General features: G+C 39.5%; 1 protein-coding gene across 1 annotated transcript in view; it reads right to left on the bottom strand.

The window, feature by feature from the left end:
• The window catches only part of LOC121522257 (Down syndrome cell adhesion molecule-like protein 1 homolog), a 173559-nt gene that overhangs the window by 2408 nt on the left and 143571 nt on the right, over positions 1-27580 (bottom strand). The window contains exons 19-34 of the mRNA XM_041806429.1: positions 26308-26454; positions 26061-26216; positions 22147-22286; positions 13311-13464; positions 9899-10016; positions 8403-8566; positions 8188-8286; positions 5321-5509; positions 3979-4107; positions 3623-3781; positions 3345-3500; positions 3153-3183; positions 2928-3046; positions 2663-2815; positions 2240-2434; positions 1779-2087 (exon numbers count right to left, since the gene is read on the bottom strand). Coding sequence (XP_041662363.1) covers positions 1779-2087; positions 2240-2434; positions 2663-2815; positions 2928-3046; positions 3153-3183; positions 3345-3500; positions 3623-3781; positions 3979-4107; positions 5321-5509; positions 8188-8286; positions 8403-8566; positions 9899-10016; positions 13311-13464; positions 22147-22286; positions 26061-26216; positions 26308-26454 — 2418 coding nt within the window. The remainder of the gene's footprint in view (positions 1-1778; positions 2088-2239; positions 2435-2662; positions 2816-2927; positions 3047-3152; positions 3184-3344; positions 3501-3622; positions 3782-3978; positions 4108-5320; positions 5510-8187; positions 8287-8402; positions 8567-9898; positions 10017-13310; positions 13465-22146; positions 22287-26060; positions 26217-26307; positions 26455-27580) is intronic.

Consider the following 27580-nt stretch of genomic DNA (forward strand, 5'->3'; position numbering starts at 1 on the left):
TAGTCTCTAGTAGTGAGAAGTTCATTACAGTTTGAAAGAGCATTATAGACAGGGATTTCAAGACCGTGTTCATTAAAAAAACATGATAGGTAAATAGTTTAACCAACTGCTAAAGTAGTAGTTTAACCTACTTGAGTTATGCTATTTAGGGTAAGCATTGTTGTTTATCACTTATACTCAGTTGTTGTTTTTTGGATATGTTGATATTTATTTTTTAATAGTAGTTCAAATAAATTTGTTTGGAATACATTTAAATTCAATTCATTTTTGTATTTTTTTTGTTTGCTTTTTAATAAGAGGAGCTGGGTGGTTTACTACAGCCTCATGTAACCTCACACATTATACCAACAACAATAATAACTGTTAAAAAAAATATATATATATGAATCAGTATCGTTATTGGTATATATCTATCGGAATTGGATCAGAACTGAAAAAAAAGTGGATCGGTGCATCCCTAACAGTAACCTGACTAAATACAAAGCTAAAAAAAAAATGCTTCGGTTCAACTAGGACCAGACACCCTGACCCTATAGACACCAGTAACCCAGGTGCAGCTCACGTTAGCTTGGCAGATCAAAGAGGAGCCACTCCGTCCAAACAACCATGGCTTGATTTTAAATCACTGCCTTCTGACCAGTGTATCACCAAGGAGGCACTAAACAAGGAGGCTAGCCTGGTAAAATAAAGGTTCAATAAATAAATCTAAAAAAAAAAAAGACTAATAGCAAGGTATGTTGTTGAAGACATGTGCCTGATATCAACCATAGAGTCTGCTGCCTTCAGAGAAATGATTAATCAAAGACAGATGAGATGAGAGGTAGGGCCATGCAGCAAGACATTAAGAACCCAACTGTTTTATAAACTACGGGCTGTCAATGCAGTACAGCTATTTTGTTCTTGTTAAACAGTTTACAACTTCAAATAAAAGTTTAGAAACATGTCTACAATCTTCTATTGTTTCACAACTTTTACCATGAGGGTAATGGCTACAATGTTATTTGAAATCTGAGTTATTTCCTTTCACACTGTCACAATAACGTTAATTAATGTGATGTGTACATTGATCAGCATTGAAACAAAATAGTTACACCTGAGTTACTTTTCAAGTAACTAGTTACTTTTCCAATGCACTAACTTTTTGAGAGTAGTAACTGTAACAAGTTACTACTTTTCAGTAACTTGCCCATTACTGGGTATATACTGAAGATATTTACGGTTTATATATTCACTCTATAGAAAGACATAAATGTTCGTATCTTCTGATACCAGCACTTAACTTTTTAAGTTAATATCTGTGGGTACTGATATGCTGATATTATTGTGTATCCCTATTGTCAATAACAGTCTGTCTCAATCTCTCAATTTCTCTCTCTTTCTCCTTCTCTCTCTCTCTCTATTGCACCTTCTTGCATCACCCAGTCACAGCAGATTTAAGTCCACCAAAGACTCCGGTTTTGCTTGAGGATTCAGCCTTTCAAAGGAGGTTTTAATCTTACTCATTAGAAGGTTTAGGTATTTCACAGCATGAAAATAGTCTAGACTTGCTCTATATGTACAGTGTCATGATATAACCTCTGCTGTAAATTGGTACAGTACAAAAAGATTGTTAGAGATTTGCAACCACATATAAACACTGTGTTTGTATCTAAGCTGCTGGCAGCATTTGACATATCCGACATCAACAGTCATATCTAAACTTTTGACCTTATTTACATTAAGAGCCAAATATCTAAAAGTATCTTTGTAGGTGTTAATGCTTTGAAGAAACCACTCACTCTTGGCGCGGTGTGGAATGGGCACAGCTACATTCTTGCCACGACTGTAGTCCTGGGGTTTTGGGGGCGAGGCAGTGAATCTGCAGATACCGGGCTCTGACGGTGTGCTCATGGACGTCATGCTGTCTGCGTTGTCATTGGTACCTGTGGTCATCTGGTCAGATGAGCTGTCAGAGATAAAGCACTCAGTGATCTCAAATTTGGCATGCTGCAGGTGCTCCTCTAGCTTGGCATGCTCATAAGCTCTTGCTAGCTCCTCGTAGGTGGAAGAGGCGCTCTCTGTCGACACCATGCTGTTTCGCCCCTTATCTGTTTTAGAAAAGGAGAAAACAGAAAAGATAAGCTGATTTTCTACAGCTTTATACATGCAGCTCACTGCATAATCACATTCTCTCCATATTTTGAAAAATGGCCTTTCTCCTATGTGAATGTGAATGGCTGTAAATGTCTTTTCGCCCAACCTGTGTCCTGTGAGAGGCTGGCACTGTAGCTGTCGCTCTCTGTGACAGTGATGCCGTGCTGGGAGCCAACTGTGCGCCAGTCTGAGGTGAGAGTGCGGGCTGGCGTGGAGGCCTGGCACTTGGTCAGGGTCCACTGACTGGAGTAACGATTCCTGATGCTATGAGCTGACTTTACACTTTTCCTCGACACTGGGTCTGGAGGGAAATAGATGAAGAAATAAGAAAGATGTGGGATAAAAATAACATAGGCAAAATAAACATGCATTTACAAAGGAAACAGACCAATTCCACATTCTAGTCCACAAATGTTAGCTGATCAAGACAATAAATGCAAAGGTCCTTTATTTTTAAGAATTCATTTTTTGCTCTTACTTATTCTTGACATTGAGTTGCTGAAAAAAGAACCACGGAGAATGCACTTACTGGTTCCTGGCCTGATGTCTGACATGTCGATCAAAGGGCCGGTGTTCTGAATGAGAGCAGGATGATGGACAGACACTCCTGTGCAGAAGCTCTGAGGGTTCCCAGTTTGGTTGAACTCTGTGTCTGTCACAGGGATTGTGGCTTTGTCCTCACCTGAAGGATCCAGAACAGATATTTCATGAAGTAGGTATTAAATTTTAATTGTGTCATTGATCCAACAGTCGTGGGGGAAACTATACTGTATATGTCTTTCTCTCCCTCTCACCAATCTGCTTGATGCCTTCTTTGTCTTCAATTAGCAGCTGCACCCGGGGGATGTCGATGTGTAGCCGTGGGCCCTGAGGAGGTCCCTTCACTGGGGTGTCAAAGCTGCGGTTGTTTTTACTAATCCCGAGAAAGCATTTTGAGAAACAACAGAAAGATTAAGCTTTGTGAGATTAACTCTGAGTCAGCATTGAAAATACTATATTACTAGAAAAAGCATTCTTACCTGATTAGCATCTCTGCCAGGCTTTTGGCATCTAAATAGAGAATTAAAAAAAAAAAAAAAAGATTCAGAAATAACATTAAACCAAAAAAAATAAACTTGTTTTAAGGTGAGGTCTGCTTCTACTTCATGAATCTCTGCCAACAGCTTTGTTCCTCTTGCCACTTCATTTCTATACCTTGTCTGCTCTCTTACCTCTCAGTCTTTTCAGCCTCTTCTCCTTGCGCTTCTTGCGGATGATGAAGAGTAGTGCAACACCCAGGGTCACCAGGATCACAGGACAGCCAATAGAAAACAGCTTCTTCACATCATCGTTCTTCTCCAGCGGGGATTTGATTGGAGGGATTGTGCCTGCACACAACCACAAAGAGCAGAGAGTAATCACAGCCCTTTAAAACAAAAATATTTAGAGCAACAAATTTTTTGTTAAAACAGCAGATAGTAGCATACAGACAAAACAGTCCTCTACTCACTGCCATCATAGTCTAGTGTTGCAAACTGGGAGCTCTGGTTGCCACAGCCAGCACTGTTACAGGCTTTCATCTTCAGCTCATACCAGGTAGCTTCACGCAGCTCAGCCAGGAACACATCAGTGGTGGCATTTGTACGCACATTCTGCCAGGCCCATGTACCTGCAACATGCAAACAAACCAATCATTAATCTAACCTCATTTATTTCCATTCCCAGCTTCCTTGACCTATTGAAAGTCACCTCATTGCCAACAATACATCTTTTTATTTCACATGCGTGTTCTATCAGATACTTATTTTAATTGATTTGTTGTGCAATTTCTTTAAATGACTAACAGTTCGAGAAGCAGTGACTCACCCTTTGGTCTGAACTCCAGTGTGACTGCAGTGATTGGACAACCTCCACTTGCCCAACCCTGCAGGTTGAGTCGGGCGTGGCTTGAGTTTATATGAGTGAATACTGGCTGATCCTTGTTGAATTGGGGCTCTGTAGAAGATAGTGAAAATCATTTTACTGGTTAAATGGTTACTGATCACTGTTCATACACACAGCTGCAAGAAACAACTTGAAATAAAATCAAAAGATATGTAAATGAAGGCATTTAACAGAAATATTATATGATCACGTCCGCAAATCACACAATGCACAATTAGCTGGTGTCAGGCCAAAACTGTGTATCGATGTCTTTTTCAGAAATCAGTTCTATTGGTCACCCTTAACATCTGTCAGTGGCTTTTAGCACGTTCAAACCAATAAAAAGTGTCAAAAAATGCTGACTATCACCATTTAGTGTTTAAATATTTGAAAAAAAAGCTTTTTTAAATTCCCTGAAAAGTAGTGATTTTAGATATTAAGTTTTGACCTGACACCAGCAATTTGCATGAACAAACATATACATGAACAACACAATATATATTTTTTAATTAGTTTCTGTCATATAACTGTTTAAATTGCATATCATTCATGATAATACTTAAAGAAAGGTGAACATTTACAGCTCTAACATAATCTGTAGATGTCATTTTTTTTTGTTGCTGGTGATTGAGTGAATTCAAAGAGGGATTTTTTTTTCCAAAAAACTGGAGCCATTATACATGTCATGCGTAGAAAAAAAAAATCTTCAGCTCACATATGTTGATGTGTCCTTAGGCAAGGTACTTGACCCCTAATTGCTCCCAATGCTGTGCTAGTTGCAAACAAATGTATATGCTTATGAATGAGATTAGTTTTTTGCTAATAGCTATTTTACTCAGATTTTGTCATCAGTGTGTGAATGTGGCGAGACTAGGTGTGAGTGGTTGAATGTGAATCTGTGGTGTAAAAAGTGCTTTAAGTAATCAGACGACTAGAGAAATGCTATACAAGTTCAAGTCCGTGTACCAAAGGTTTGTTTAGTCATATCTCTTTGTTCATTGATAGGTTATTGTCCATCTAAGATCTAAACTGGGCCATCATTCATTTAGTAAATTTGAGTGGTTTGAAATGTTGGTAAATTTGGGTCCTGATTTGATATTAAGGAGGCAGTGGTGGGCCTAAAGGCAAGATAAGTTCATAACTACTGCTCTGATGTGGCCCATTGCTTGGCAAAGTTCAGTATAAATTTACTGTGCTTTATTTCTCAACAAGTTCTGTTACTAAGAGAGATGTCTGCTTCATCTTTGTAAAACATAATACCAAACCTTCATTCCAAATGTCTCACCTCTGCCATGGGTCTTTGCCTCAATGATCTCACTGATGCGCCCAGCTCCAACGCTGTTCTTTGCAGCCAGTTTGACTTTATACCAGGTGCCACAGCGCAGGTTTTCCAGTTTGAAGGAGCGCTCTGTAGAACTGATAAAAACATCTTTCCATTCCTCTGTGTTGTCAACCGAGTACTGAAGCACAAACCCTGCATAAACATATAAAAAGACATGAATATTATAGCTATTTTCTCACTCTGTTAAGATGACAAAACATCATATTGCATTAACCTTCATATTTTTGTCACTTGTGCCTCTTTTGTCCACTAGATGGCAGAGTAAGTCTATACTTCCCCTCACAGATAGGCCCCTGATTGGTCTAGCTGTTCTCCATGTAAGCCGCCATTAGTTACCTACAAACCTCAACACTGGGATGGCGTTGACTAAGCATCTATGCAAATGAGAATACGCAATGTGGCGACTCTTTTTATAATCAGCTGCCTTTTAGACTCCAACTCGCTCTTTCTCTAAAACACTTTGGGTCTAATCCTTCATCTCCGCCTGACTTTCCTTTTGTCGCTCCATTTTAATATATGTAAATATTAATGCCTCTCTGTGCACCATCTTGTTGTCCTCTTTCTCTTTTAAAGATGGCGCAATAGAGTCCAGAATGTCATGCAGGTTAACGTGCAAACTCTGCTCTATTTTCCACTATAAACTTTCATTTCATAGCCACTCGCAGTAAGAGAAAACTGCCCCCCATAAAAGATTGTAAAGAGAACAGCACAATGACAGACTTTTGCAGAACAGATTAGAACATGACATCAGTTCACACTGCAGGATTACCAGATTACAGGATTTGTTCACTTTGTTATGTTTTTTTTTAATTCAACTTTTTTTTTTTTCGTACAACCAGCTGGGCCTTTTGTATAAAAACATGCTAACATGAATTTTATTTATCAGGAAGGAAATAGCCCTTGGATGCCACTGCAGTAGTAATAAATAGATGCTTGACTTAAAACCTGAACTCTGCTCACTGTGGCTTCAACAACAGACACACATTGTGCTATAAGATATGATGAAGACTTCATGGATATACGAGACCTGTATGATGCATCCATATACTGACTGATGTTGAATCTGCACTCCCTTCATCCACAAGATCAACCAAAGTTCAGGTGAAAACACATTATTGAAAATACATTTTATTTGTCTGACTTAAATCGGAACAACTTCTCAACACAAAGTGCTTTACTGTTTAACAACAGAATGTTTTTTCAAATTTGGACAGCAGTTTAAATGACAGCGCATTGAGGCAAAGGGATGTGTTCATTTCCTCTGTAGTCCTTTAATAGAGATAAGATGTAAACATAGTTTGTGAGGGATTGAATTTCCTGTCATCATAAATTAATGATAAATCAGTATCATCTATCTTCTATCTTCCATGGTTATTACTGCTAATACTACTCATATTGTTATTATTGGAATTGTAGCCATATAGAAAAAAAAGATTAATCTATGGCCAGGGCAGCCATAAATGTCTCTTATTCATTGTTGTTGCTTTATTTCTCTCTATACATCTGTCAGTATGGCTGGTGGTTGTTCAACATGAGTTTAGTTCTGCTTGAAGCTTCTGTCTTAAATTGAAGTTTTGTCTTGCCACTGTAACTTTCCTAAATGTTGCTTAAAGCTGACTCATTTCTGATCTATATTGTATCAACCAGTGGAATTTTTTAAATGGGTTTCTGATATTTGTTCTCTTATGCAGCACTGTAGAAACATGCATTATGCTGAAATCCAAGATGGCAGACTCCATGGAGGGGACCCTCCCTATGTATGAAAAAATGGATTATTCAGAGTTAATAAAACATTAATGATTAAACCCTAATTCAAATATGCCTAATCAACATTATGTTTCATTTCGACCATTTCATTTTTTTTCTGCTAAATGCTACTAGGCTAAATATTACACACTACACCTTTAAATAATATAACAAATCATTTGGTCTACACCTACCCCCTTTATGAAGTGTCTTGAGACAACATGTGTTATGAAATGGTGCTTTACAAATAAAGATTAATTGATAAAGTGTGCACACAGGAGTAGGTAATGAAATGTCAGGGAGGAACAGAAGAGAGGCAGTAAAACAGAAATTAATTGGACTCTTGTAATAAAGTGGCATCAAAACGGTCTTCTAATGGTAACACCCACAGAATCTGTCCAAGTTGTCTTGCATATTTAACCTTTTTGGTGCAAAGTTGAACAATAATTCACTTTTTGAGACAATAATATTTCACAATATTAAAAAAGTCCTGTATTAAGGGATTAACCAGCATCTCACAACTGCTTTTTACAATAGGAAATCAAAATGACAAATGTGTGAACCTTGCCTGAATCCCATGTGCTTTTAAAAACAAAATAAAGTCATTCATATAGCAATGAAACAAAGGACGACAGGTCTTTAAAAGTGATTTCTTAAGCTACTACACCAAAACCATCAGACACCTGGTGCTTGAAAGTGTCATACACAAATAAAGCGCTAGAAGGTGACCCTTAGCAACTTCAAACTAACAAAGAGCACAACAAAGAATAAAACCATACATAAATGCACATTCAAACACTAACACTATGAACATCTTCACACAGAGATTACCAATAATCAGATAATCAAACAGACAGAGAGGTAACAAGGAAAAATAGAAACAGAAGGAAGATCAATAAACTGATAGATCATAGATCAGTGTGCACATTAACAACACTGGGTAAAAAAGAAAGAGAAAACACAAAGAGTAAACTAAGCTCAGAGGTCAAAAGGATATTTTTATTCTGATTTACTGCCTAAAGTCAAAATAGTCACTTTATATTATTTCTGTTTTGGCCATGTACCTCTGATAGAGCTGCCTCCGTTGTCTCCTGGTATCCAGGCCAGAGTGATGGAGGAGGTGGAGGTGGTGGAGACTGTAAGACGAGGCTGGTCTGGAGGGACTGAAGAGGAGACAAAAAAGATAAAACTAGTCAATACCAACAGAAAATGATGTTGGTTGTATTAAAAGCATACAATATTTCTTAATGATGCAGGAGCTCTGCTGATGTTGTCCTACCTTGTACTAAAAGGTTGACTATGATGGTGTCAAAACCCAGCGTGTTGGTAGCCGTGCAGGTGTAGTAACCAGAGTCTTCAGCTTTGACAGAACGCAGCACCAGGGTCCCGTTGGCCATGATGAGACGCTGTCCATCTAGAGACACGGGGATGGCTGTGTCCTCACTGGCAGAGAGGAAAAACATCACAAGAATTTTATAAAAATGTAGGAGTGCCCAAGTGATATCTGAAACAGATACTTTTAAAATTTTAAGAATTGATCATTTAAATGACAGCCTACAAACTGGATTTTTGGGTAGGGAAAATTACCTTTTCTCAGTAAACTGGCCACCATTTCTACACCAACATGACCCTGTAAAGGCTTCTCAGCAAAGACCCTCTTCAGTAAATGAGGAGTACTCCCAAAACAATCAACCTAACTTCATGTATAGACGTAGCACCTTTTAGACATTCATTTGCAGTGACGAGAGTTCTGCTAGCTAATATTGTAATCAGTGGATTTGGATTTTTGCAGGAGATGCATGATCCTTACTTGTGTAAGAAGTGTTTTATCGTAAAAATCCCACACTGGTTTTGCTGGAAATTTTAATCTTTAGAAAAAGTAAACAAAAGCAGGTGTGCTGCCAATCAGTCAGTATGAAACCATCCCTGTATGTGCAGTTAAAGGCACTAAAAACAACAATATACAATAGCTGATCTCGATATTCTTAATTGGTTTAGTGGGTCATCATATATAAATGCTCTGGCTTTATTAGGTATACCTGTTGAACTGGTCAATAGCACAAATATCTAATCAGCCAATCACATGGCAGCTACCAATGCATTTAAGTTTGTAGAAGTGGTCAAGACAACCTGCTGAGGTTTAAACAAACCAATCTGAACTGGGATTTTAACACACAACTATCTCTAGGATTTACAAAGAATGGTCTGAAAAGAGAAAATCTCCAGTGAGTGGCAGTTCTTTGGGCCAAAATGCCTCGGTGGCAGAAGTCAAAAGATAAGGACCAGACTGGTACGTGCTGATTGACAGCAATCACTCAAATAACCACTCGTTGTCATAAGTGAGGCATGCGTAAGAGCATCTCTGAACTCACAACATGTCAAACCATGAAGACAGTAGCAGAAGACTACACTGGGTACCACTCCAGTCTGTCAGGGGGAAACTGAGGCTACAATTTACAGGGGCACACTGAAGTTAGACAAAAGATTTGAAAAACATTGCCTGGGCTGATGTGCCTTGATTTCTGTTACAATTTGGCTAAAGGTTATTCATTGTGTTTGTAGTGTTTCAGTTTCAATGGAAGGAGGAACTCATGCAAGAGTTACAACATGCTTGACTTATTGCTAATGCAACATTTTACAAGTTTTTCATGATAAAAAACTTTTTTTTAACTGTAAACAATGATTGACCATCTCTTGAGCTAAGTCTTAAGACTAACTCGAACTTGGAGGAGTTAGTAAAACACTCAGCTTACAGGTGAGTGGGGGGAATCTCACCTGTCTTTGGTCCATTTGATTGTAGGTGTGGGTTCTCCTACTGAGCTGCAAGGCAGTCGCACCTCCTTCATCCATGGAGTGGTCACAGTACCCCCGAATGACAGAATCTTAGCTGGAGCTAGAGGTGGATAAAGAGTAAAAGTGCTGGATTGAATAGAGGGAAAACACACAAGAAATGCAATAGCCTAATTAATATCCAACAATGGTTTTATCACACTGTTGTCAAATAAACAATTTTCAAACCCAATAAACAAACGCTGTGGAGGTCTGAGAATGTGTTCAATCGATACAGAAATGTGATGCCTGATATGCAATGTATAAATTGATTTGTTATCCATTTGTGAGTTTTTCAATAAACAAGATTTACTGGAAGAGACCGTGCGATGTGTTTTTCTGATTCACATTCAACGGTTAAGAACTCGGTGTTAAATGTGACAGCGTTCAGCAAAAAACTAAAGAATATAATCAAAATACAAGAAAGAACAAAGAAAAAGCAGAAAGGAAATGAAAAAATAACCATCTATTCAGTCACATAGCCCTCTTATTCTCCATCACTCCCCCACTCGCTCTCCCTCTCTTTCTTTCTCAGGCTTAATGCCACTGCTCTAGTGCACTTATGTTAAGGTTGAATGAAGTATTGAGTGGGCAAGCCTGGAGGACACTGCCTTTTACAGCTGCCGATCAGCTGACGCATCCACCCATACGAGCGCACACACATAGACACACATAGACACACTGCAAACCTTTGGACCCAGCAGTCAAAGGAGTGGATAGATAAAGCAAAGGATAACATGATGGAGAGTGCACTCTATTCATCCCTTATTCTTCCTGTCTTTTAATCCAAAGCATATTGATTTAACAGCCCCCTTTATTTTCTTAAACACACCGCCTGCCTCTCTATTGTCTTGTGTATTAGTTAACTCTGCTCTTGTTGTGTCATTTTCTCTCCTTTTCCCCCTCCACCTGCTGTCCTCCCTTTTGTCAACCCTCTCTCTTTATTTCACTGATTCAGGACAGTTTATCTGGGGCTTTCGGAACTCAGAATAATCAATAGCACAGCGTGGTCACACAGAAAAAAGGAAGAGGTTAAAAATGTGCAGAGTGGAGTTACATGGAGCAGTAGCAGAGGAAACGTCTCCTTTGAATATGTCCAAGCAGCGAGTCAACAGTGCTTTGTGCTCCATCCACCTCTGTTGCCTACTTGCCTTTTTTGAATTGAGGAGACTTTTTCATGAAAACTCACTTTATTATGTGTATTTTGAATAAGTTAACTGCCGGTCAATTCATGAATGAATTTTCTCACATTGAAAGAGAAAAACTTATTCTGGCTTGTGCCTCTAGCGGACGCGTGCTACAATATGTGAAATTTATCCATGAAAATGAAACGTTTGCTAACTGCAGCACAGACACCTTGTAGACTTTAGTTTTAATGAAAAGACACCTCAATCCCAAAAAGACAAAAAAGCAACAGAGGTGGGAGAAGCACGACACTCTGTCAAATTGCAGTGATTATCTAAGAGAAGCTGTTGTAACACTTCCTATGACAGACAAAAGACATCCTCCAACTCATTCATCAGCTGAATCAGGTCAAATGTGTCTTATTTTTATACGAAGATGACATTATTTTTAAATGACTGAACAAAATGAGTGTAAACTAAGCTGTATTTCTTCCAAAATTACAAGAAGCCACTTTTCTTAACCCCTTCAGCCCATTTGGTTTACAAAGGTAATACCCATGTCTTTTGTTTTGGTTCCTGTATTTTCCTTGTTGGAAATGCAGCCAGTGAAGATCCTACTTTCTAGGGAAAGTTTTTGAAGTGAAAGTGCGACTTTAATCCCTGTGTCAAGCAGAGTGCAAATTTCAGAACATTGCCCTCTCATCAGGTGAGGACTCACTTAAGCTCCCTTTATGAGTGAGAAATAGATCCCTGTGTTTAAAATAATACGGCCATCCAGATCCTCACACACGTCTGCAACATTGGGGTGGACCTTGGAACTTAACCAACTACAGGTTGCTGAATGACATGGACCCCCATAACTCCTTTGCTGGTGCTCTGTTGATCAATCTCTGTGCCCACGTGAGCTAACACCATAAGTACATTTCACACAATATTTTGTAAAATTCTTCAAAAATTTTGAGTAAAGTTTCCCCAACGTTTACAATTATTCTCTTGCTTGTTCAAGAGAACATGTATGAATATGGACTAATGCAATAGTTCTTAACTGTTGGAGCAATATGACCCACCATTAACTCAATGAGAAACTGTGATCAAAATTTCTGATATTTTTCAACCAGTCATATTAAGCTAATGAAAAAGAACACAGTTTGGACCTCAAACAGTACAACACAAGTGACTAATCTAACGAAAGACAAAACAAGCTTGTCCTGAAAGAGTTTCATGAACTTTTTGGCACATTTATTTTCCCAGAAAACCTTTGTGACCCACTGAAAAAGGCTCTGCCACCACTTTTGAGACCCAACCCACTGCTGTAGAACTGCTGTACTAAATGACTGCAAAGTAGGGGCAGGAAGTGCTGTCTGTGGCTCTACCTGTTTCAGATGTAGCGCATAAATGAGACTTTACAGCATTAGAACAGCATTAAACAAATATTTATCTTAGGAGTTTTATTTTCAGTTTTTTATGCCCCTTATTACAGAGATAGGACCGTGGATAGAATTGGGAACTGGGTAAAGAGAGTGGGGAATGACATGCAGGAGAGAAGCTGCAGCACAGGCTGCCTGCATCATGGACCAGAGTGTGCATACATATGTAACTACTAAGCTACCAATACTTCAAAATGACATACAAGGAGGGTTAGTACCTAACAAGCAAGTATCTTAAAAGGAGGAAAGACTGAGTAGGACCCAACAAACAGCTTCATGTGTGACTGTCTGGTACCAGAAGGCACTGCTCAAAGCCAACGCACTTGGTGTTTGGATCAACTTTTTACTTTTTTTTTTTTTTTTTTTTTTTTTAAATAAATTTTAACATCATAATTACCAATAATACTGTAAATGTGATCATGGTCTTGAATGGTCTAATCAACATCAGGGACAAATACAGCAACAAGTCGTCATGAAAGAACATCAGATATCACTCTTTTTTTCACATTTCATGTCAAAATGGCATCTCACAAATTTTCCAACTGGAATTTGCCTACCCACAGTTTTGTCATATAGTCTGATGTGATTTTCTAGTAGCAGTAAATGTAATCTTTGGCTTCTAGGAAGATGAGGAGGTTTGTCAAAACAGCTTTTTCACCTCAGCACACAGACTCTCAACAACAGTTACATGAAACATGAGCTTGGACAAAACTATCAATTTTCATCAGAATTATTAGCAGTGTAACCTCAGCGACCTGCACTTTTTCCTGGGAATCTAGGCTTTCTTCTGTCTATTCAGGGACTCACCTTTTGCTGCTGGCTCCACAGTGACCTTGTCGCTGAAGTTTCCCCTGCCTGCCGTGGTGACGGCTGCAGCCCAGATCAGGTACTGTTGTCTGTGGTTCAGGTGAGTAATTCTGTAGAAAAGCAGCTCAGGATTGGCTTCATACTCGCTGGGCATCTGGGAAGAGCCAAGACAAAAAAGAAAAGTGTGTTACTTCAGAACTTGAAACGGTTTAAAGTTGTTACATGTCATGAGATAGTATATAAAGAGTTAAATACTGCCTGTTAATGTGTTTTCTTATAAACTCAAGTAGCAATATAAATACTGAGGCTTGTTTTTTGTAATGCTGCTTTTCTTCTAGATGGAAGCTTAAGCATCATATCCATGAGCATTCATCGTGGAACCCATTCTCATCGTATAATTTCATATCAGAATAAAGTGAGTGAACACAGGTTAAAAGATCATAAAATCAAAGTTACAAAATGATTTTTTGTCATATTTTCTACCTTTTCCTGACAGTGAAATATACTGTACATTGCATCATGTGTTTGGAAGCACAAAGCAGAATCCTGGGGATGCCAAAGACAAGATCATTTTGTCACTTTACTGGAGAGGCAGACATGATGTGAAGGACTGAGTGAACATCATTTTAATGTGAGCACACCCTTTCCTCCAGTCAGAAACAGAGACATAAAAAGACACAAGCTACCAGGGCATGATATGCTGAAAAAGATGTATGGAAAGATGGAGCTGTAGGGAAGGAGGACATGAGGGGGTGAAGCTGGAGGAGAGACAGACATATAGGTTGGATAGGGGAAAGAAAAGCCCATCCTCCTCTTTTTCTGTTCTCCTGGGGGAAGGCAAACTGAGATATGAGACAGAGGAAGACAATAGGGGACAGATAAATGAGTCAGTCAGAGATATCATGAACAGTCATACACTAATGAGGCCTATCTAGTGCAGGCATCAGCAATGATAGGGAGGGGAGGAGAGGAGAGACGAGCACAAATACACAAACACACTGACACACACATACAGTGGCATACATGACCTGGAGGTGGATGTGTAATTGCAGTGTGTTTAACCCAGCCATGTGTCCGCTGTCTAGACATATATACATCACTGTCCCTGCAACGCACACACATGCACTGCCATAAAAACACGCACACACAACCTCTCTTTTTTACTGACTGCCAGTCACCATTCTCCTACCCACCAATTAAACCCTTATTCCCTTAACTCCTACTCTTCATCTAGTCTTCAGGTAACCAGGCTCTTTTTCTCTATCTCAAACACACAGAAATGCTCAGTTGCACTTACTGTGTCTCAGACATTAGAAGACAAAAGCACAATCACAGTTTAATCACACTGAAAGGTAGCATGTAGAACTTTGTCTCATCTTCAAGAAAAACTCCTCCCATGCTGGGCTCTGGACCCCCCTAAAAGACCTCAGGGGAGTAAAAGGCTTTGTCTGCTCTGAGGTTATCCATATGATTTTCACATTACTGAGATCATAATAAAGCACTAGTTTATACAAAGGTAAGAAATGTGTGTAGGCTTTTCTGTCCAGCTTTTATCATGGAAGCTCTGAGGGAAAAAGTTTCACTGCAGTTTGACCCTCAGTTCTGACTGACAGGCAATACAGGTAGGGTTTTTTTGTTAATGATCCAGTTTTATTTAAACCTTTTATAAGGTACTTATTAAAATACTGGAAAATTCAACAGTTAAGCCCCAGAAAATTGTTGTTGGACATCCCATTTTTTTTTTTCTTTTTACTTTTGGCACTTATTTTTCATTATTATGGTGAAAATCAAGGTTAACAAAGTAACTATATATGTTTAATGCTTATTTAGGGTATACATATTAAGATGCTAATGGTGAAAAATAGACACATATACAGTCTGATGAGTATTTACTTGCACATTAAAAAGTTATTAAAATACAAAATATTTATGTTAAAAGACATGGTGAGATTGTATTTAGATTTTGACCTCTTTTAGAGGCAAGACATGTCTGGTTTCACCAGTTTTATAATGAGTTATTTGTCATGAACAACTTAAGTATGGTTGCTAGAGGAATTAGCCTTATGTCTAAATATAGACCACATTTTCCACCCCTAAATTGGTGTCTGTCTAAATACGGGTCTTCTGTTTTTCCACGCTTAAATTTTAGTTATTGCTAAAAATCAAACAAAACCTATCATGACTTTAAACACTACTTTAGACCTTTATAATATGCAGGTTTCATCAACTTAGCATGGTCAGTGATGATTTTAGAACTTTTTGATTGGGATCAAAAGAGATATAAAATGGCATTTTTCAAGTTCTGGAGGAAAAAGGAAGTTCAAGACACTCTGGGCCACTGCTGATTGGTCAGATGTCACTTTCTGTGACATTAACTGATCTCCCTAACATGACACGCCAGATGGATTTGTTTCACACATCCATCTGGGAAAGCTTCAATAGGAAACATTTGAGAAAAGGCAGAGGCTTTGAAAAAAACTGGGAGTGTGACTGGATGAACATTCTGTCTAGCACATCTCTACGGGCCAATCAGAGCAACAAAACACATGACATAGCTGCTATCGAGCTGCACGTGCGTAGCTAGTGAGAAATAACGCGAAACATGGCGACTATAGACATGTAAGTACTCGACTTTTGTTGTTTTTGAAAAGAAAACAACTCACTGATGTTCTTTGTTCTTCTTTTGATGAAGAAATGTTGTCAAGTTCTGATAAAACTGGTGCTTTAGCAGCATCCATGCTAATCTCTTCCTCCATAACTGCACCAGCTCTTCCTGCTGCTTGTTTACATCACGACTTTGCTGCGCCTGAAAGTACTGCCCCTTGTTGCTGATTGGTCCTGTCACTTTCTAACCGGGCCCAAACGGTTCAGATGGGAGCTTTGCAAGATGGATTCGCCAGTGAAAAACAAGGAAACAGGCATATCCATCTGCTTTGCAAGGTTATGATCTCCCCTGATTGGCTGAGAAATATCACTCTGGTTCTCTAGTATTATAGAGAGTTGGGGTGATGCCATGAAGAAGGTCAATCGAAGTGATCATTCATGGTTCCTTACCCCATAAAGGGTTAATACCAGCACAATTACATGCACCTGTTTGGATCTTTAATTCCGCACAAAGTATGGAAATATGTATCAGTGCTAATCCAGAGAGATTTACCTATTCTAGGTGAAATGCTTTAGATCTTTTGCATACATGTGACTATTTGTGGCTATATGTGGCTAACTATATTTGAGTTTTACTCGCAGCAAGCCGACAGCAAACACACAGTTACTCGCAGCCGTAAAGTAACAGAAAGGAGCATAAGAGCATTAGCTTACTCAAAAGAATGTCACTGACTTTGTCAAATGAGGAGAGTCACTCAGAGGTTGCGCTGGACTTGCTTTTGTTGTCTGTCATTTTGACGGAAAGGGTCGTAAAAATTTTGTCATACCATTTTACAATCCATCATTATAATTTTCTCTTTTATATCTGTAATGGCAATGGGAGAAAGACGAACACAGCAGCACAGCTTTTACCCCTCATCATTTTTACACAGTGATGGTGAATCAACAATCCTTGTCTTCAAGCAAGCAACTACGAACTGTGCCATTTAAGATATCATATACAGTTTTAAGGATATTTTTAAAGTGTAAGTGAACCCCCGGCTCAGAGCTAACTCCGCCCACCTCTGTAATTCAAAAAATGCGTAGCGAGTGAGCAGTTTGGTACTGAGAGGAGGGAGGGGAAAAGAACGGGGGTTTTTCAGATGAAGTGGGAGTGACATTGACATCTGCTTGTCAGAGAGAGACACAGAGTCCCACAGCACTGCTGCCTCATAGCGATCTTTGAGGTGGAGGTGTTTTCTCTCCAGAGTCCCCTTAATCAGGCTATAGTGTGGTGGTAGACTGTGGTAGTCCTGAGCAATAACTGTTCGGGCCGTTGGCTTCAGCACCGGCGTTACTACAGCCATAGCTCTTGGAGCCGAAGCAGTGCAGGTGCAGGCAGGAGAGGATGGGAGTGGTCTCTGAATGAGGCGGTAACATTCTACCTTTTATATAGAGTTTGTGACATAGAAACCTACCAATGGTAGGAATCTACGTCACATAAGCCCCATCTTTTCAGAAAAGATTTTTCAAGGCAGATGTCCATTTGAGCTAATTAAAAGCTGTAAAATGCAGATTTTTTATCAGTTTGGTGCAAATTTCAGAAATAACACTAGCACTGATGTGTTTTATTATTGTTCACTCAGATACTCAAGTGTACAGATTGATTGTGGCAAATTGTTTTGTACTGCGAGCCTGTGGCTCTGTCACTCCTTTAAAATCCCGCTGGATCCATTATGGCAGAGAGCTTCATACAGCACATGCTCATGCGTCATAGCGCTGAGCCAAGTTGGAGAGATGAAGAACAACTTTTTAATTCTGTCTGTTATGACCTATAAGTAGGCTACAAACTTCTGCCTTTATCTATTACATTTCCATGGCTGATATCCACATATTACACGGGCAAACTACGATGTTTAAAGTGAGGTTTTGGTGCGAGAGAGAGAGGGGAGGGCAGTGGTGAGCAAGTGAGGTGGAAGCAGCATGGACTATTTTGAATCATCACTCACCCATTTAAATGACTTGGACTGATACGAAATTTCACATAAAATCAAACCTGTTCCGAACTAATCTACAGTGTCGAGGTCAGTGAGAGAGCCCACTGGCTACAAGATTTTTTTTTTAAGATTAAATCACCTCCTATATGGTCCATGTGTGCAAAATGGAAAGGGTCTATGCATCTGTCTGTGTGCGCGCTGAAAACGCAGGCTCATCCTCATCATTCTAGTCCGTCAAAATGACAGACAGCCTTCAAAGTTTTGCGTCATCCTTCAAAAAAATCTGTCAATGATGGAAAATATTCGGTTAACTCAACCTCTGGAGTCACCTCAAGGGTGCTTACAAAGAGCAGATAGAAAGAGGTATTTCCCTGTACAGAGATAATGACCTTAAAACATACAAAAGCCTTGATGATTACATAGCTGTCCATGTGAATCTGTCTTTATTTAGTTTTTCATCACAGTGTCAAAATATTCTCATCAGACCTCACAGAAGTATTCCCTCACCTATTGGGATAGGGAATGCCTGACCCAACCTACCTTGTTTTCAACATCTTGTTCAGTTGAACGTCATCTGTAAACAGGGTCAATTTTTAAACATTAACACTAGTGCTTGCTAGTGTTGTTGTGCTTCTGATAAAATTGAGCAGCTGCTATGGAAAACACTGGGGAAAAATGTGTAATAAAAAGATCTGCAGGCATTAATTACTGGCATTTCAAGCTTTCTAAACTTTCCTTGGACAAAATCTGCCCTACAAAGAACTCCACAGGGAATCTGTGGACAAGAGTATACATTTAGCTGTGCTATCCAGTAAGTAACGTGTTCCTTTTGCCATGTAGATGGGGGCAGGACCAAGCAGGACAGACTTTGTGACTTTATATGCAACAAGTCTTCACATAAAAGTAGAGCCAAAATTAGGGATGATCTTAATGACCAATTTCTAGCCAGTTAACTGTAGGTTTCTTTTCAGACTAGTCAACTAGTGTTAATTCAGGGTTTATACAGAAAATCTGACATTAAATTCAATACTTTTTAAGACCTTTTTCAAAAACCTCTTCATATATCTTGAGACGATTGCATCTTCGATTTCTAACTCATTATATTAACAACACAGCTACATACTGTATATGCTCTGTGCTGATGGTAAGAGAAATATAACAACAAAGACAAGTTAATGGATTGAAGAAAAAATAAAACAAGGTACTGTATAATTGCGCATTTTAGGATACTTATAAAAATCTTTAATTCTGGTTCTAAAGCATTTCAAAGCCTGCAACTTCTTTGGATTACTATAAGCATTATATACGACAAGAAAAGACTGTTTATAAAATGTTAAATATCTTTAGAATCTTAAGTTGTAGCCACATACTTTTTTTCCTCTTGAAACCTGCCTTTATACCCAAACTAATAACACTATCTATGCCCTTATAGACCTTACAGATGTTTTTCTAGCAAGCATGGAACTTGGGTGACTTTCTGGGGTCTTTAGAGAAAATCCACACCAGTAACTGCAACATTGTATGACCTATCATCCATTTTTCAATCCATTTTTGATCGTTTCTGTGGCTAGCTTAGCATGCTAACCAACAATATTGTTTTCCCACAATGCATTGTCACAGGCTATGACAATCAATGGCAACGGTTCCATCGTTGCGTTGTACTTTGCCAAACTGCACGTCTTTACACTTAGCTTATATAGGAGATGACCTGAATAGTTCATTATGGAGAGAAAGAGAGACAGAGAGCCTGTGATTTTGCCCTCTGTGTCACTGCAGACAGGAACTGTTTTGAATAAAGGCTGAAAAACAACCAATGCAGAAAGCACAATGATTTTTTATGTAAATATGTCAATGTTTTGAAGACTTTTTGGTCCCCAAGAAATGGGAGAAAAGGTTCGTGCAAAAATGTCTTAGTCATTATTGTTTACTGTGTCACATAAAAAAACTTTGAGCTTGATCATGTCCAACAGGGTTGATGTTTTACAAGCTTTTTAAGACAATAAATCCAGGTGAGAAAAAATGGTAAAAAGTAGCTTAGGGTTCAGAAGGTTAAGGTTAGGAAACACTCAGAAACAATAGAGGATGGTGTATAAGTTGAGAGGAAGTAATAATGAGGTAGATATTGTCATGACAAACAATGTAACATATCATAGCCAGGAGGATCACAGCGTCAGGAAGCAAACTGTCAATCTGGTTTGCATAATGTGGCAAACATTAGTAGTTTTAGCACCACTAGCCCTCAGACATCTTTGTTGGCCAACGTCTACATGTCTGTGATGTAAGCTGAACGCAATGCCTGGGTTGATGTGCAAGTTTAACCTGACACAACTCACATACAACTTTTTCTCAGTTTTCTTAGTGTTGCCAAACTGCACTGCTCCTAGGAGATGCTCTCCATGCACTGTGCTTGTTTATATATAGACAGTTGATCTAAAAGAGAAACAGACTAGTTTGGGGTTACAGCCAGTTCATAGCTACAACTCTAGATGGTGATTATGGCATTTTACCAGGCCAGCTTTTAAAAATATCAATAATTTGCTTAACTGACTTCTAATTCTGCTGCCAACCAACAATGTATAGTGTGCAGTTTGCTAGTTGCACACATTGCTGTTTCTCTATTGTAGGTGCCACAAAAGTCTAGGTATCAATATTAATTTCAGTAAGGAAAATAGAGGTTTTAGAGCATCTTTGTTCATGTGTCATATCATTTTATTAGTCTGTAAATGCAGAACAGATGTTAATAAACTGTTAAGACTCTTCAGTGTTGCCAAGCACTGGCCCTGCCCGCTGGGTTTCTGTCTGCACAACACATGGTTTATTCTGGGCAAATAGATTCCAGTTTTCATGTTGTTTTTCACATTTATGAGTGGGCCGTCATGGAGGAATCCACTGGGCTTTTTATTACTTCCCTGTGTTCCCTGTTCATCATCCATCCCCTCTTGTCTGCATCCCTTCGGTATTTTCCACTCTGCCTATCCTTTACCCCACTGCGCCATCCTTCCCTTCTGCCTCCTGCAATCACTCTTCATCCCTTTCTCCGTTCAACCGATCCTCTCTGTGCCCGCCTGTCATCTGTGGGCCTCGCTTTCCCTTCCATCTATCCGGCAGTACCCCCCTCTGTTTTACATCCTCTCTGCATCTCTCCCTCTAACTCTCACGTATATCAACGTCCTCTTTTTCTCCTCTCTGAACATTTGTCTTTACACCCCACGGTAGGCTGATGCATGCACACATGGATGGATGGATGGGTAGATGGATGGATGGATGGATGAACAGGCGGTTGAATGGGTGGGTGGGTAGATGTTGGGAGGAAGCGAGGGAGGAGTGACAGAGTGTGTGTTGCTGTAACGGATATTAAAATATTCCTCCGGCGTGGAGATAGCGGTGATCCGGGGAACGATAGAGCGAGATAATGAAAAGAGGAACAAAAGTACTCCCCGCGCGGTGTGTCTGACCCCCCCTCCATCCCTCCTTCCTTCTCTCCAGTCGCACTCATTTACATAGTAATCATCCTGAACTCTGCATGGGGGCTTCAGAAAGAGAGAGAGAGAAAGAGAGAGAGTTGGATAGATAGATAGATAGATAGATAGATAGATAGATAGATAGATAGATAGATAGATAGATAGATAGATAGATAGATATTGGACAGACAGACAGACAGACAGACAGACAGACAGAGAGACAGATAGATAGATAGACAGACAGACAGACAGACAGATATAGATAGACAGACAGACAGACAGACAGACAGACAGACAGATAGATAGATAGATAGATAGATAGATAGATAGATAGATAGATAGATAGATAGATAGATAGATAGATAGATAGATAGATAGATAGATAGATTTCAGAGTGTGTGTTTGCTGTCGGCTTGTTTTCTGCCCTCGTTGATGAACAGATGAGGTTGTCCTGGCAACGTGATGAGACGCAGATATGCAAATGAGGATGGAGGGTGAGCTTGCACGCACACACACTGCGGTATAAGGAAAGCTCATTTCAAACACACACACATCTTGCTGAGACTGCAGCACCAGATCACACACACATTGCACAAAACACACAAATGCAGAACAGTGTCATAATTTAATTAGCTTGTGTTTATCTTTGCAGGATTTTAATTGTGGAACTTTATTCTTCAAAAACAAGGCTCATGTCTCCTTCACAAGCAGCCATGTTGGGAGGGCCTCCCTTTTCCTCTTTCATTCACTTCTCTGCCCCCCGAAACTCTCTTCTGCACCCCTCTACTGACTCACCGGTTGGCCCGACCCAGGGCTGGAGCAGTAGATGGTGTATTTGCGGATGATTCCATTCGGCTTGTGAGGGGGTAACCAGGACACCACCACGCTGCTGGCAGAGGAGGGCACAGCTTTGATGCCAGCTGGGGGTCCGGGATCTGAATCATGGAGGGGAAAAAACAGAGAAATGAAGGGCAGATTATATGCAGTGGCTGAAGAAAGATATTTTTATTATTATTTAGAAGACTGTTCAACTCTGGTTGCAGTGTAACTACCCAACAATCAAGCAAAAATAAAATCCTCCTCAGGCACCAACCCACTGGTTTTTGGCAAAATGATAAGAGAAACATACTGGAAAATAAATTTTACCTAAAACATCTCATCTTATTATTAGTTGATGACCACAAAATCAAATTCTTCAGCGTCATCACTGTGTCAACCTGAAAATTTATGTAAAATTGACCAAATGATAACTTCAGAAATAGGGCTTTTTCATATGTCATCTTATTTTTCATCATGGTAAACCCACTGTGTCTGGGTTTGGAACACTGACTGTATGAAACACAGAGGTAGTCGCAGTCATGTCACCCACTGACATAAATAGGTGCTTTAAAGCCTTTTGATAGCAGTCACTATATTAGATATACTGACTCCTACTTAACTTTCAGTCAGGAAGAGCTGAGGTGGGCCTTTAGTCCTCTGGCAAACAGCTACTATGCACCCACCTGTCAGTACACCTAGTCATACCCTGATTATGCACATGAACGCATAACTCTTGGCTTTATATGATTAAATCAGATGAGTTATAAAAAGAAACTTCCCCCCCAATAGTGTGAACCAGTAAAGAAATGAGCAATTGTACCCTAACCATTTTGTACCAGGCTGTCAGCATGTTTTCTGTTTTAAAAATGTGCATTTTAACACTGAACCTTATGGGTATTCCTTGGCTTTTGGTGCCAGCCAAAACTTGATATTCTAGGACTCAAGGATTTTTTCATTGCCAGGAGTTGCCCTTGCCTGTAAGCTTGACAAAACCAACCATCTAAAGAGGACAGCTTCAGTTTAGGAATGTTGCAAAGTCCAAGTTTATGGAACAATCAACCAGAAATAAGGGGGCAGATTAATAAGTATTTTTTATTCCTTTTTTCCTTTTTGTAGCCAGCTGTAGATGAATGTGGACTCTTTAAACCTTCTCCACTTATGGAGCTGATTAACGCATAATTTTATATGACAGCTTGCTGCATGTTTGCCCTCTTCACTCCTACAAAAAGACAAATGCAAGATTTCCTAACAGACATTCCTTTGTTCCGGTCACTACAAATACTACAAAGTATTTCAGCCGATAGTCTTAATCCAGCTTTTTAAGAGAACTTTTTCACAATTTTTCATTCGATTTCAGAGACCTCATTGTTGGAACAACTTAACGAATCATACTAGAAACTGCATGAGCCTCATTTCTTTAAAGAAATAAACCAAACTTTCCAAAAATTCAGCACATCTAAATTATCCTCTCCCATAAGTAATTTCAACACTCATCTGTTTTTTTTTAATTATAACATTCTTCATGTAACACCTTATTGATTACTTTTTTGATCAACTGTATAGTATTGATTTGTACCATTTCAGCATTAGTGTGGAATTTTTTCACACTAGGAGGGCCACTTGACAACCCCTCACAGGTTTCTTGGCTTCTCCAGCACCTCTCTTTATTTACTGATATTCACTTCCAAATTACCACACACTTCGCGTGTTGTATTCCTTATTTTATTCTCTATACCTTCTCCTTCTTTGTTTGTATATGCAATAAATAAAAATAAAATAAAAATAAATACATCTCAAGAGGAAATCAGAAGTTTGAATGTACAGTCTGGAATTAATTCTGGTATTTTAGCATCATGGATTAAAGTAAATGATCACTCAATCAAAGAATTATGGAATGTTTTGTTTTTTTTTTTCTTATCAGTTTGAGAGGACTACCTTAAGATTAAAAAATATATATATATATAAATCAGTGCATATGAGTGTCTTTCTCTGTGGTAAAAAATTATGCGTATGTACATTTCAGGCCGGAGCATCCTGCTAGGATAAATATTGTCTGTGTTGATGACAACCTTAGATTATTTTTTTGTTGTAATGAGTGAACATTCATGCAAACCATTATTTTAAACTGCTTCATTCACCTTTAGTTTTTGTTGCCATGAAAAGAAAACCCCTGAAGCACATGCACTGTTTCTGTTTCTCTCCTATCTGTTGACATGTAGCTGTGAGCCAGAGGTAGATTAACACAGCTGTGCATAGCTAACAAAGTAAGCTATTGAGATGGCAGAAACGCCAGCGAGAAACGGTTGAATTATCCCAAAGTTAGAATTTTTTAACCAAAGAGACAACAAGAACATAAATATAAATTCACAATCTTGTTTTGTACTGTTTAATTTTTTTTTGACAGCCGTGCCGCACAGCTGTTGCAGTGAGGCCTGCAGTGTTACGCACTGCCTGTGTGTGATATTGTATGCTTCTGCCCAGTTCATTGTGAGAATGCGCACATACTGAAGGGCTGTAATGGTTATCACATATGTCATTTTTTTGATAAGGCTGCAGAATTGGATATTATGATTGTAGCATCGTCACATTTAAAAATAGATTTACAGTAGGCTGGACGACATGGGGAACAAGTAGTTAATGAGTGCTGGTAACACAAGAGTACTCTAACATGTTACTTTTCTCAGTGTTTAAGGCAGTAATGTAACAAGTTACTTTTCTTGGTATTGAATGCAATACTTTTAAAAGCCATGCTGCCCAGTACTGGATGTAATGCAGTTATTTCATAGAAACATGTAGGAATATTAAACACTACATCCATATTTTACCACATAGACAACAAGTAAAAACACTTTACAGCTTTTCAAAGTGAAAAAAAATCTGTGGCCCTCAGGGTTTGGGGGCATTAGAAGAAATGAAAAAAACAACCTTTGCTCCCCATGCTTACTGTCTACTGCCTTTATGTCTGAGGCAGAGGGAGGCAGATGGAGAATTGTCTGTTTGCACATTTTTGCTGCAAACACTTTTCCATATGCTGCAGACAGAGCTGAGGGCAAAGGGAAGGGGAAGACCAACAGAGATGGAGAACAGTGAATGTATGTGAAGAGGTTGCCCCTGGACACGGTGTCAGCCTGCATCAGGGAGAAAAGAGACACTCAGCCTTCCTCACACACACACACTCAAAGACTAACACAACACACATATTTGAAGAGCTATTGCAGCGGGGCTGGCTCATAAAATGGAGATATAGTGAGGAAGAGAGAATAAAGGCCTCTTCTGAAATGACACTTCTTAGAATATCTGCTCCCCCTCCTCTTTCTCGCCCTCTCTCCCTCGGTTTCTCTCTCTCCAGACGCCTGCCTCCTCCTCTGCGTGGCCCCAGGGAGGGAGAGGAGAGGCGGATACGGATGTAATCCACAGCCCGCCAGTGTAAGCACAAAATTAATTCTCTTTAAGCCACAAAGAATTAATCCCTCTCCTTGTGCTGGGTGCTGAGCTAGACTCGCACACAAACAATAACACATTTTCACACACTAACTCTAACACTAAGACATCATATGCATGTACACAGGCAAATACACACTTAACCCCTGCCGATGCATGCACAGACCCACACCCTTAGGCTCCTTAACCACACACACACACTTTTTGGCTTCTTAATTCTCATTAGCACTGGTAATGGCACATCAGAGCACAAAGAGGTTTTAATCAGCATCCTCAGCCTTACAAAGACCCCTTCTACCCCCCTCAGCTCCCTGCCTCCCACACTGCATCTTAAACCAAAAGAAAAACCCTCACACCTGCCCCAAAGGTGAGGTAGAAACAAAGCAGATTCTATTTTATGCCACTATTTGCTTCATATGTTAGAAAGATGTGCTGAAATGTAGACTCACAGTCTTCACGAGTTTGGATGTACAGGACGTTGCTGCGGACACCATCTCCAGCCTGAGTGTAGGCCAGGACCTGGATGCTGTAGTTGGTGAACTTCTCCAGGCCTCGGAGCTCCACCTGCTCCCTGGTGGTTGTGATATTCTGCATTTCCCCCCATTCTGAAAAATAAAGATGACAGAGTTTTGCTGAAGCTACAGGCTGGGATGTTACAGTGTCTGAGAGAAATGAGAGAAAAACTCAGCAGTCTACCTCCATCAGGAAACACAGCCCAGAACACGACTCGATATCCCTTCAGTACGCCATGCAGTGTTAACCTGGGAGGTTCAGCCCACGTGATTACGGCTTCGTCTGATGTCACAGAAATGGCTCGTACGTTCTGAGGAGGCTGGCTGGGCACTGAAAACCAAGAGAGAGAGGAGAGAAAGGTAAGATAAACTTAGTTTCTACATGTATTTAATATGCTTTTACTATACCAGGAGGGGTCTGTTCATTGAAAAATTAAGAAAAGAAACATATCATTTAACCATGCCATCTACATACAGTGCCTTTTTGATTTTTTACCCCTTAATTGACCATATAAATCATTCATGGTCAATATAAAAGTGAAAACAGATTACAAAGTAATGTCAACTGTCAATTAAATAAAAACATATATAATGTAAAATAGTTGACATAATTGAAATACTCTCCCCCTTCAAGTCAGTATTTAGTAGATGCATCTTTGGCTGCAATCGCAGCACTGAGTCTGTGTGGATAGGTTTTAATCAGCCTTGCACATCTGGACACACAACTTTACTCCCCATCTCCCCAAAACTGCTCAAGCTCTGTCAGGTTGTACAGGGATCAGCCATGAACAACTTGTTTTACGTCCAACCACAAATTCTCTATTGGATTGAGGTCTGGGTTTTGGCTCGACCCTTCCAGAACATTCAACTTGTTGTCATCAAACCATTTCTGTGTAGTTTTCACTTTATGCTTCGGGTCATTGTCTTGCTGAAAAAAAAAATCTTCTCCCAAGCCGTAGTTCTCTTGCAGACTGAATAAGATTGTCCTCAAGAATTTTCCCATATTTTCCCACATTAATCTACCCTCTACCTTTACAAGCCTTCCAGGGCCAGCTGTCAAGATGCATCCCCACAACATGATGCTACCACAACCGTTCTTCACAGAGAAGATGGTGTTTGTGGTGATGTGCAGTGTTTGGTGTCAGTCAAACAAAGCGTCTTGTCTGATGGTCAAAAAGCAACTTGCTGGTCTCATCAAACCAAAGAATTTCCTCCCACTTGACCATGGAGTCCCCACATGCCTTTTGATGAACTCTAGTCAACATTTAATCTGAGTTTTCGTCAACAGTGGCTTTCTCCTTGCCACTTTTCTATAAAGCTTTGACAAATGAAGAACCCGGGCAACAGTTGTTATATACAGAGTCTCTCCTATCTCAGCTGCTGAGGCTTGTACTTCCTTCAGAGTAGTCATAGGTGACTTGTCTACACATGTGCCATATTCCTTTCATTTCTTGATG

This window comes from Cheilinus undulatus, linkage group 2, assembly GCF_018320785.1.
Source record: "Cheilinus undulatus linkage group 2, ASM1832078v1, whole genome shotgun sequence".
In the NCBI taxonomy this organism is placed as follows: Eukaryota; Metazoa; Chordata; class Actinopteri; order Labriformes; family Labridae; genus Cheilinus; species Cheilinus undulatus.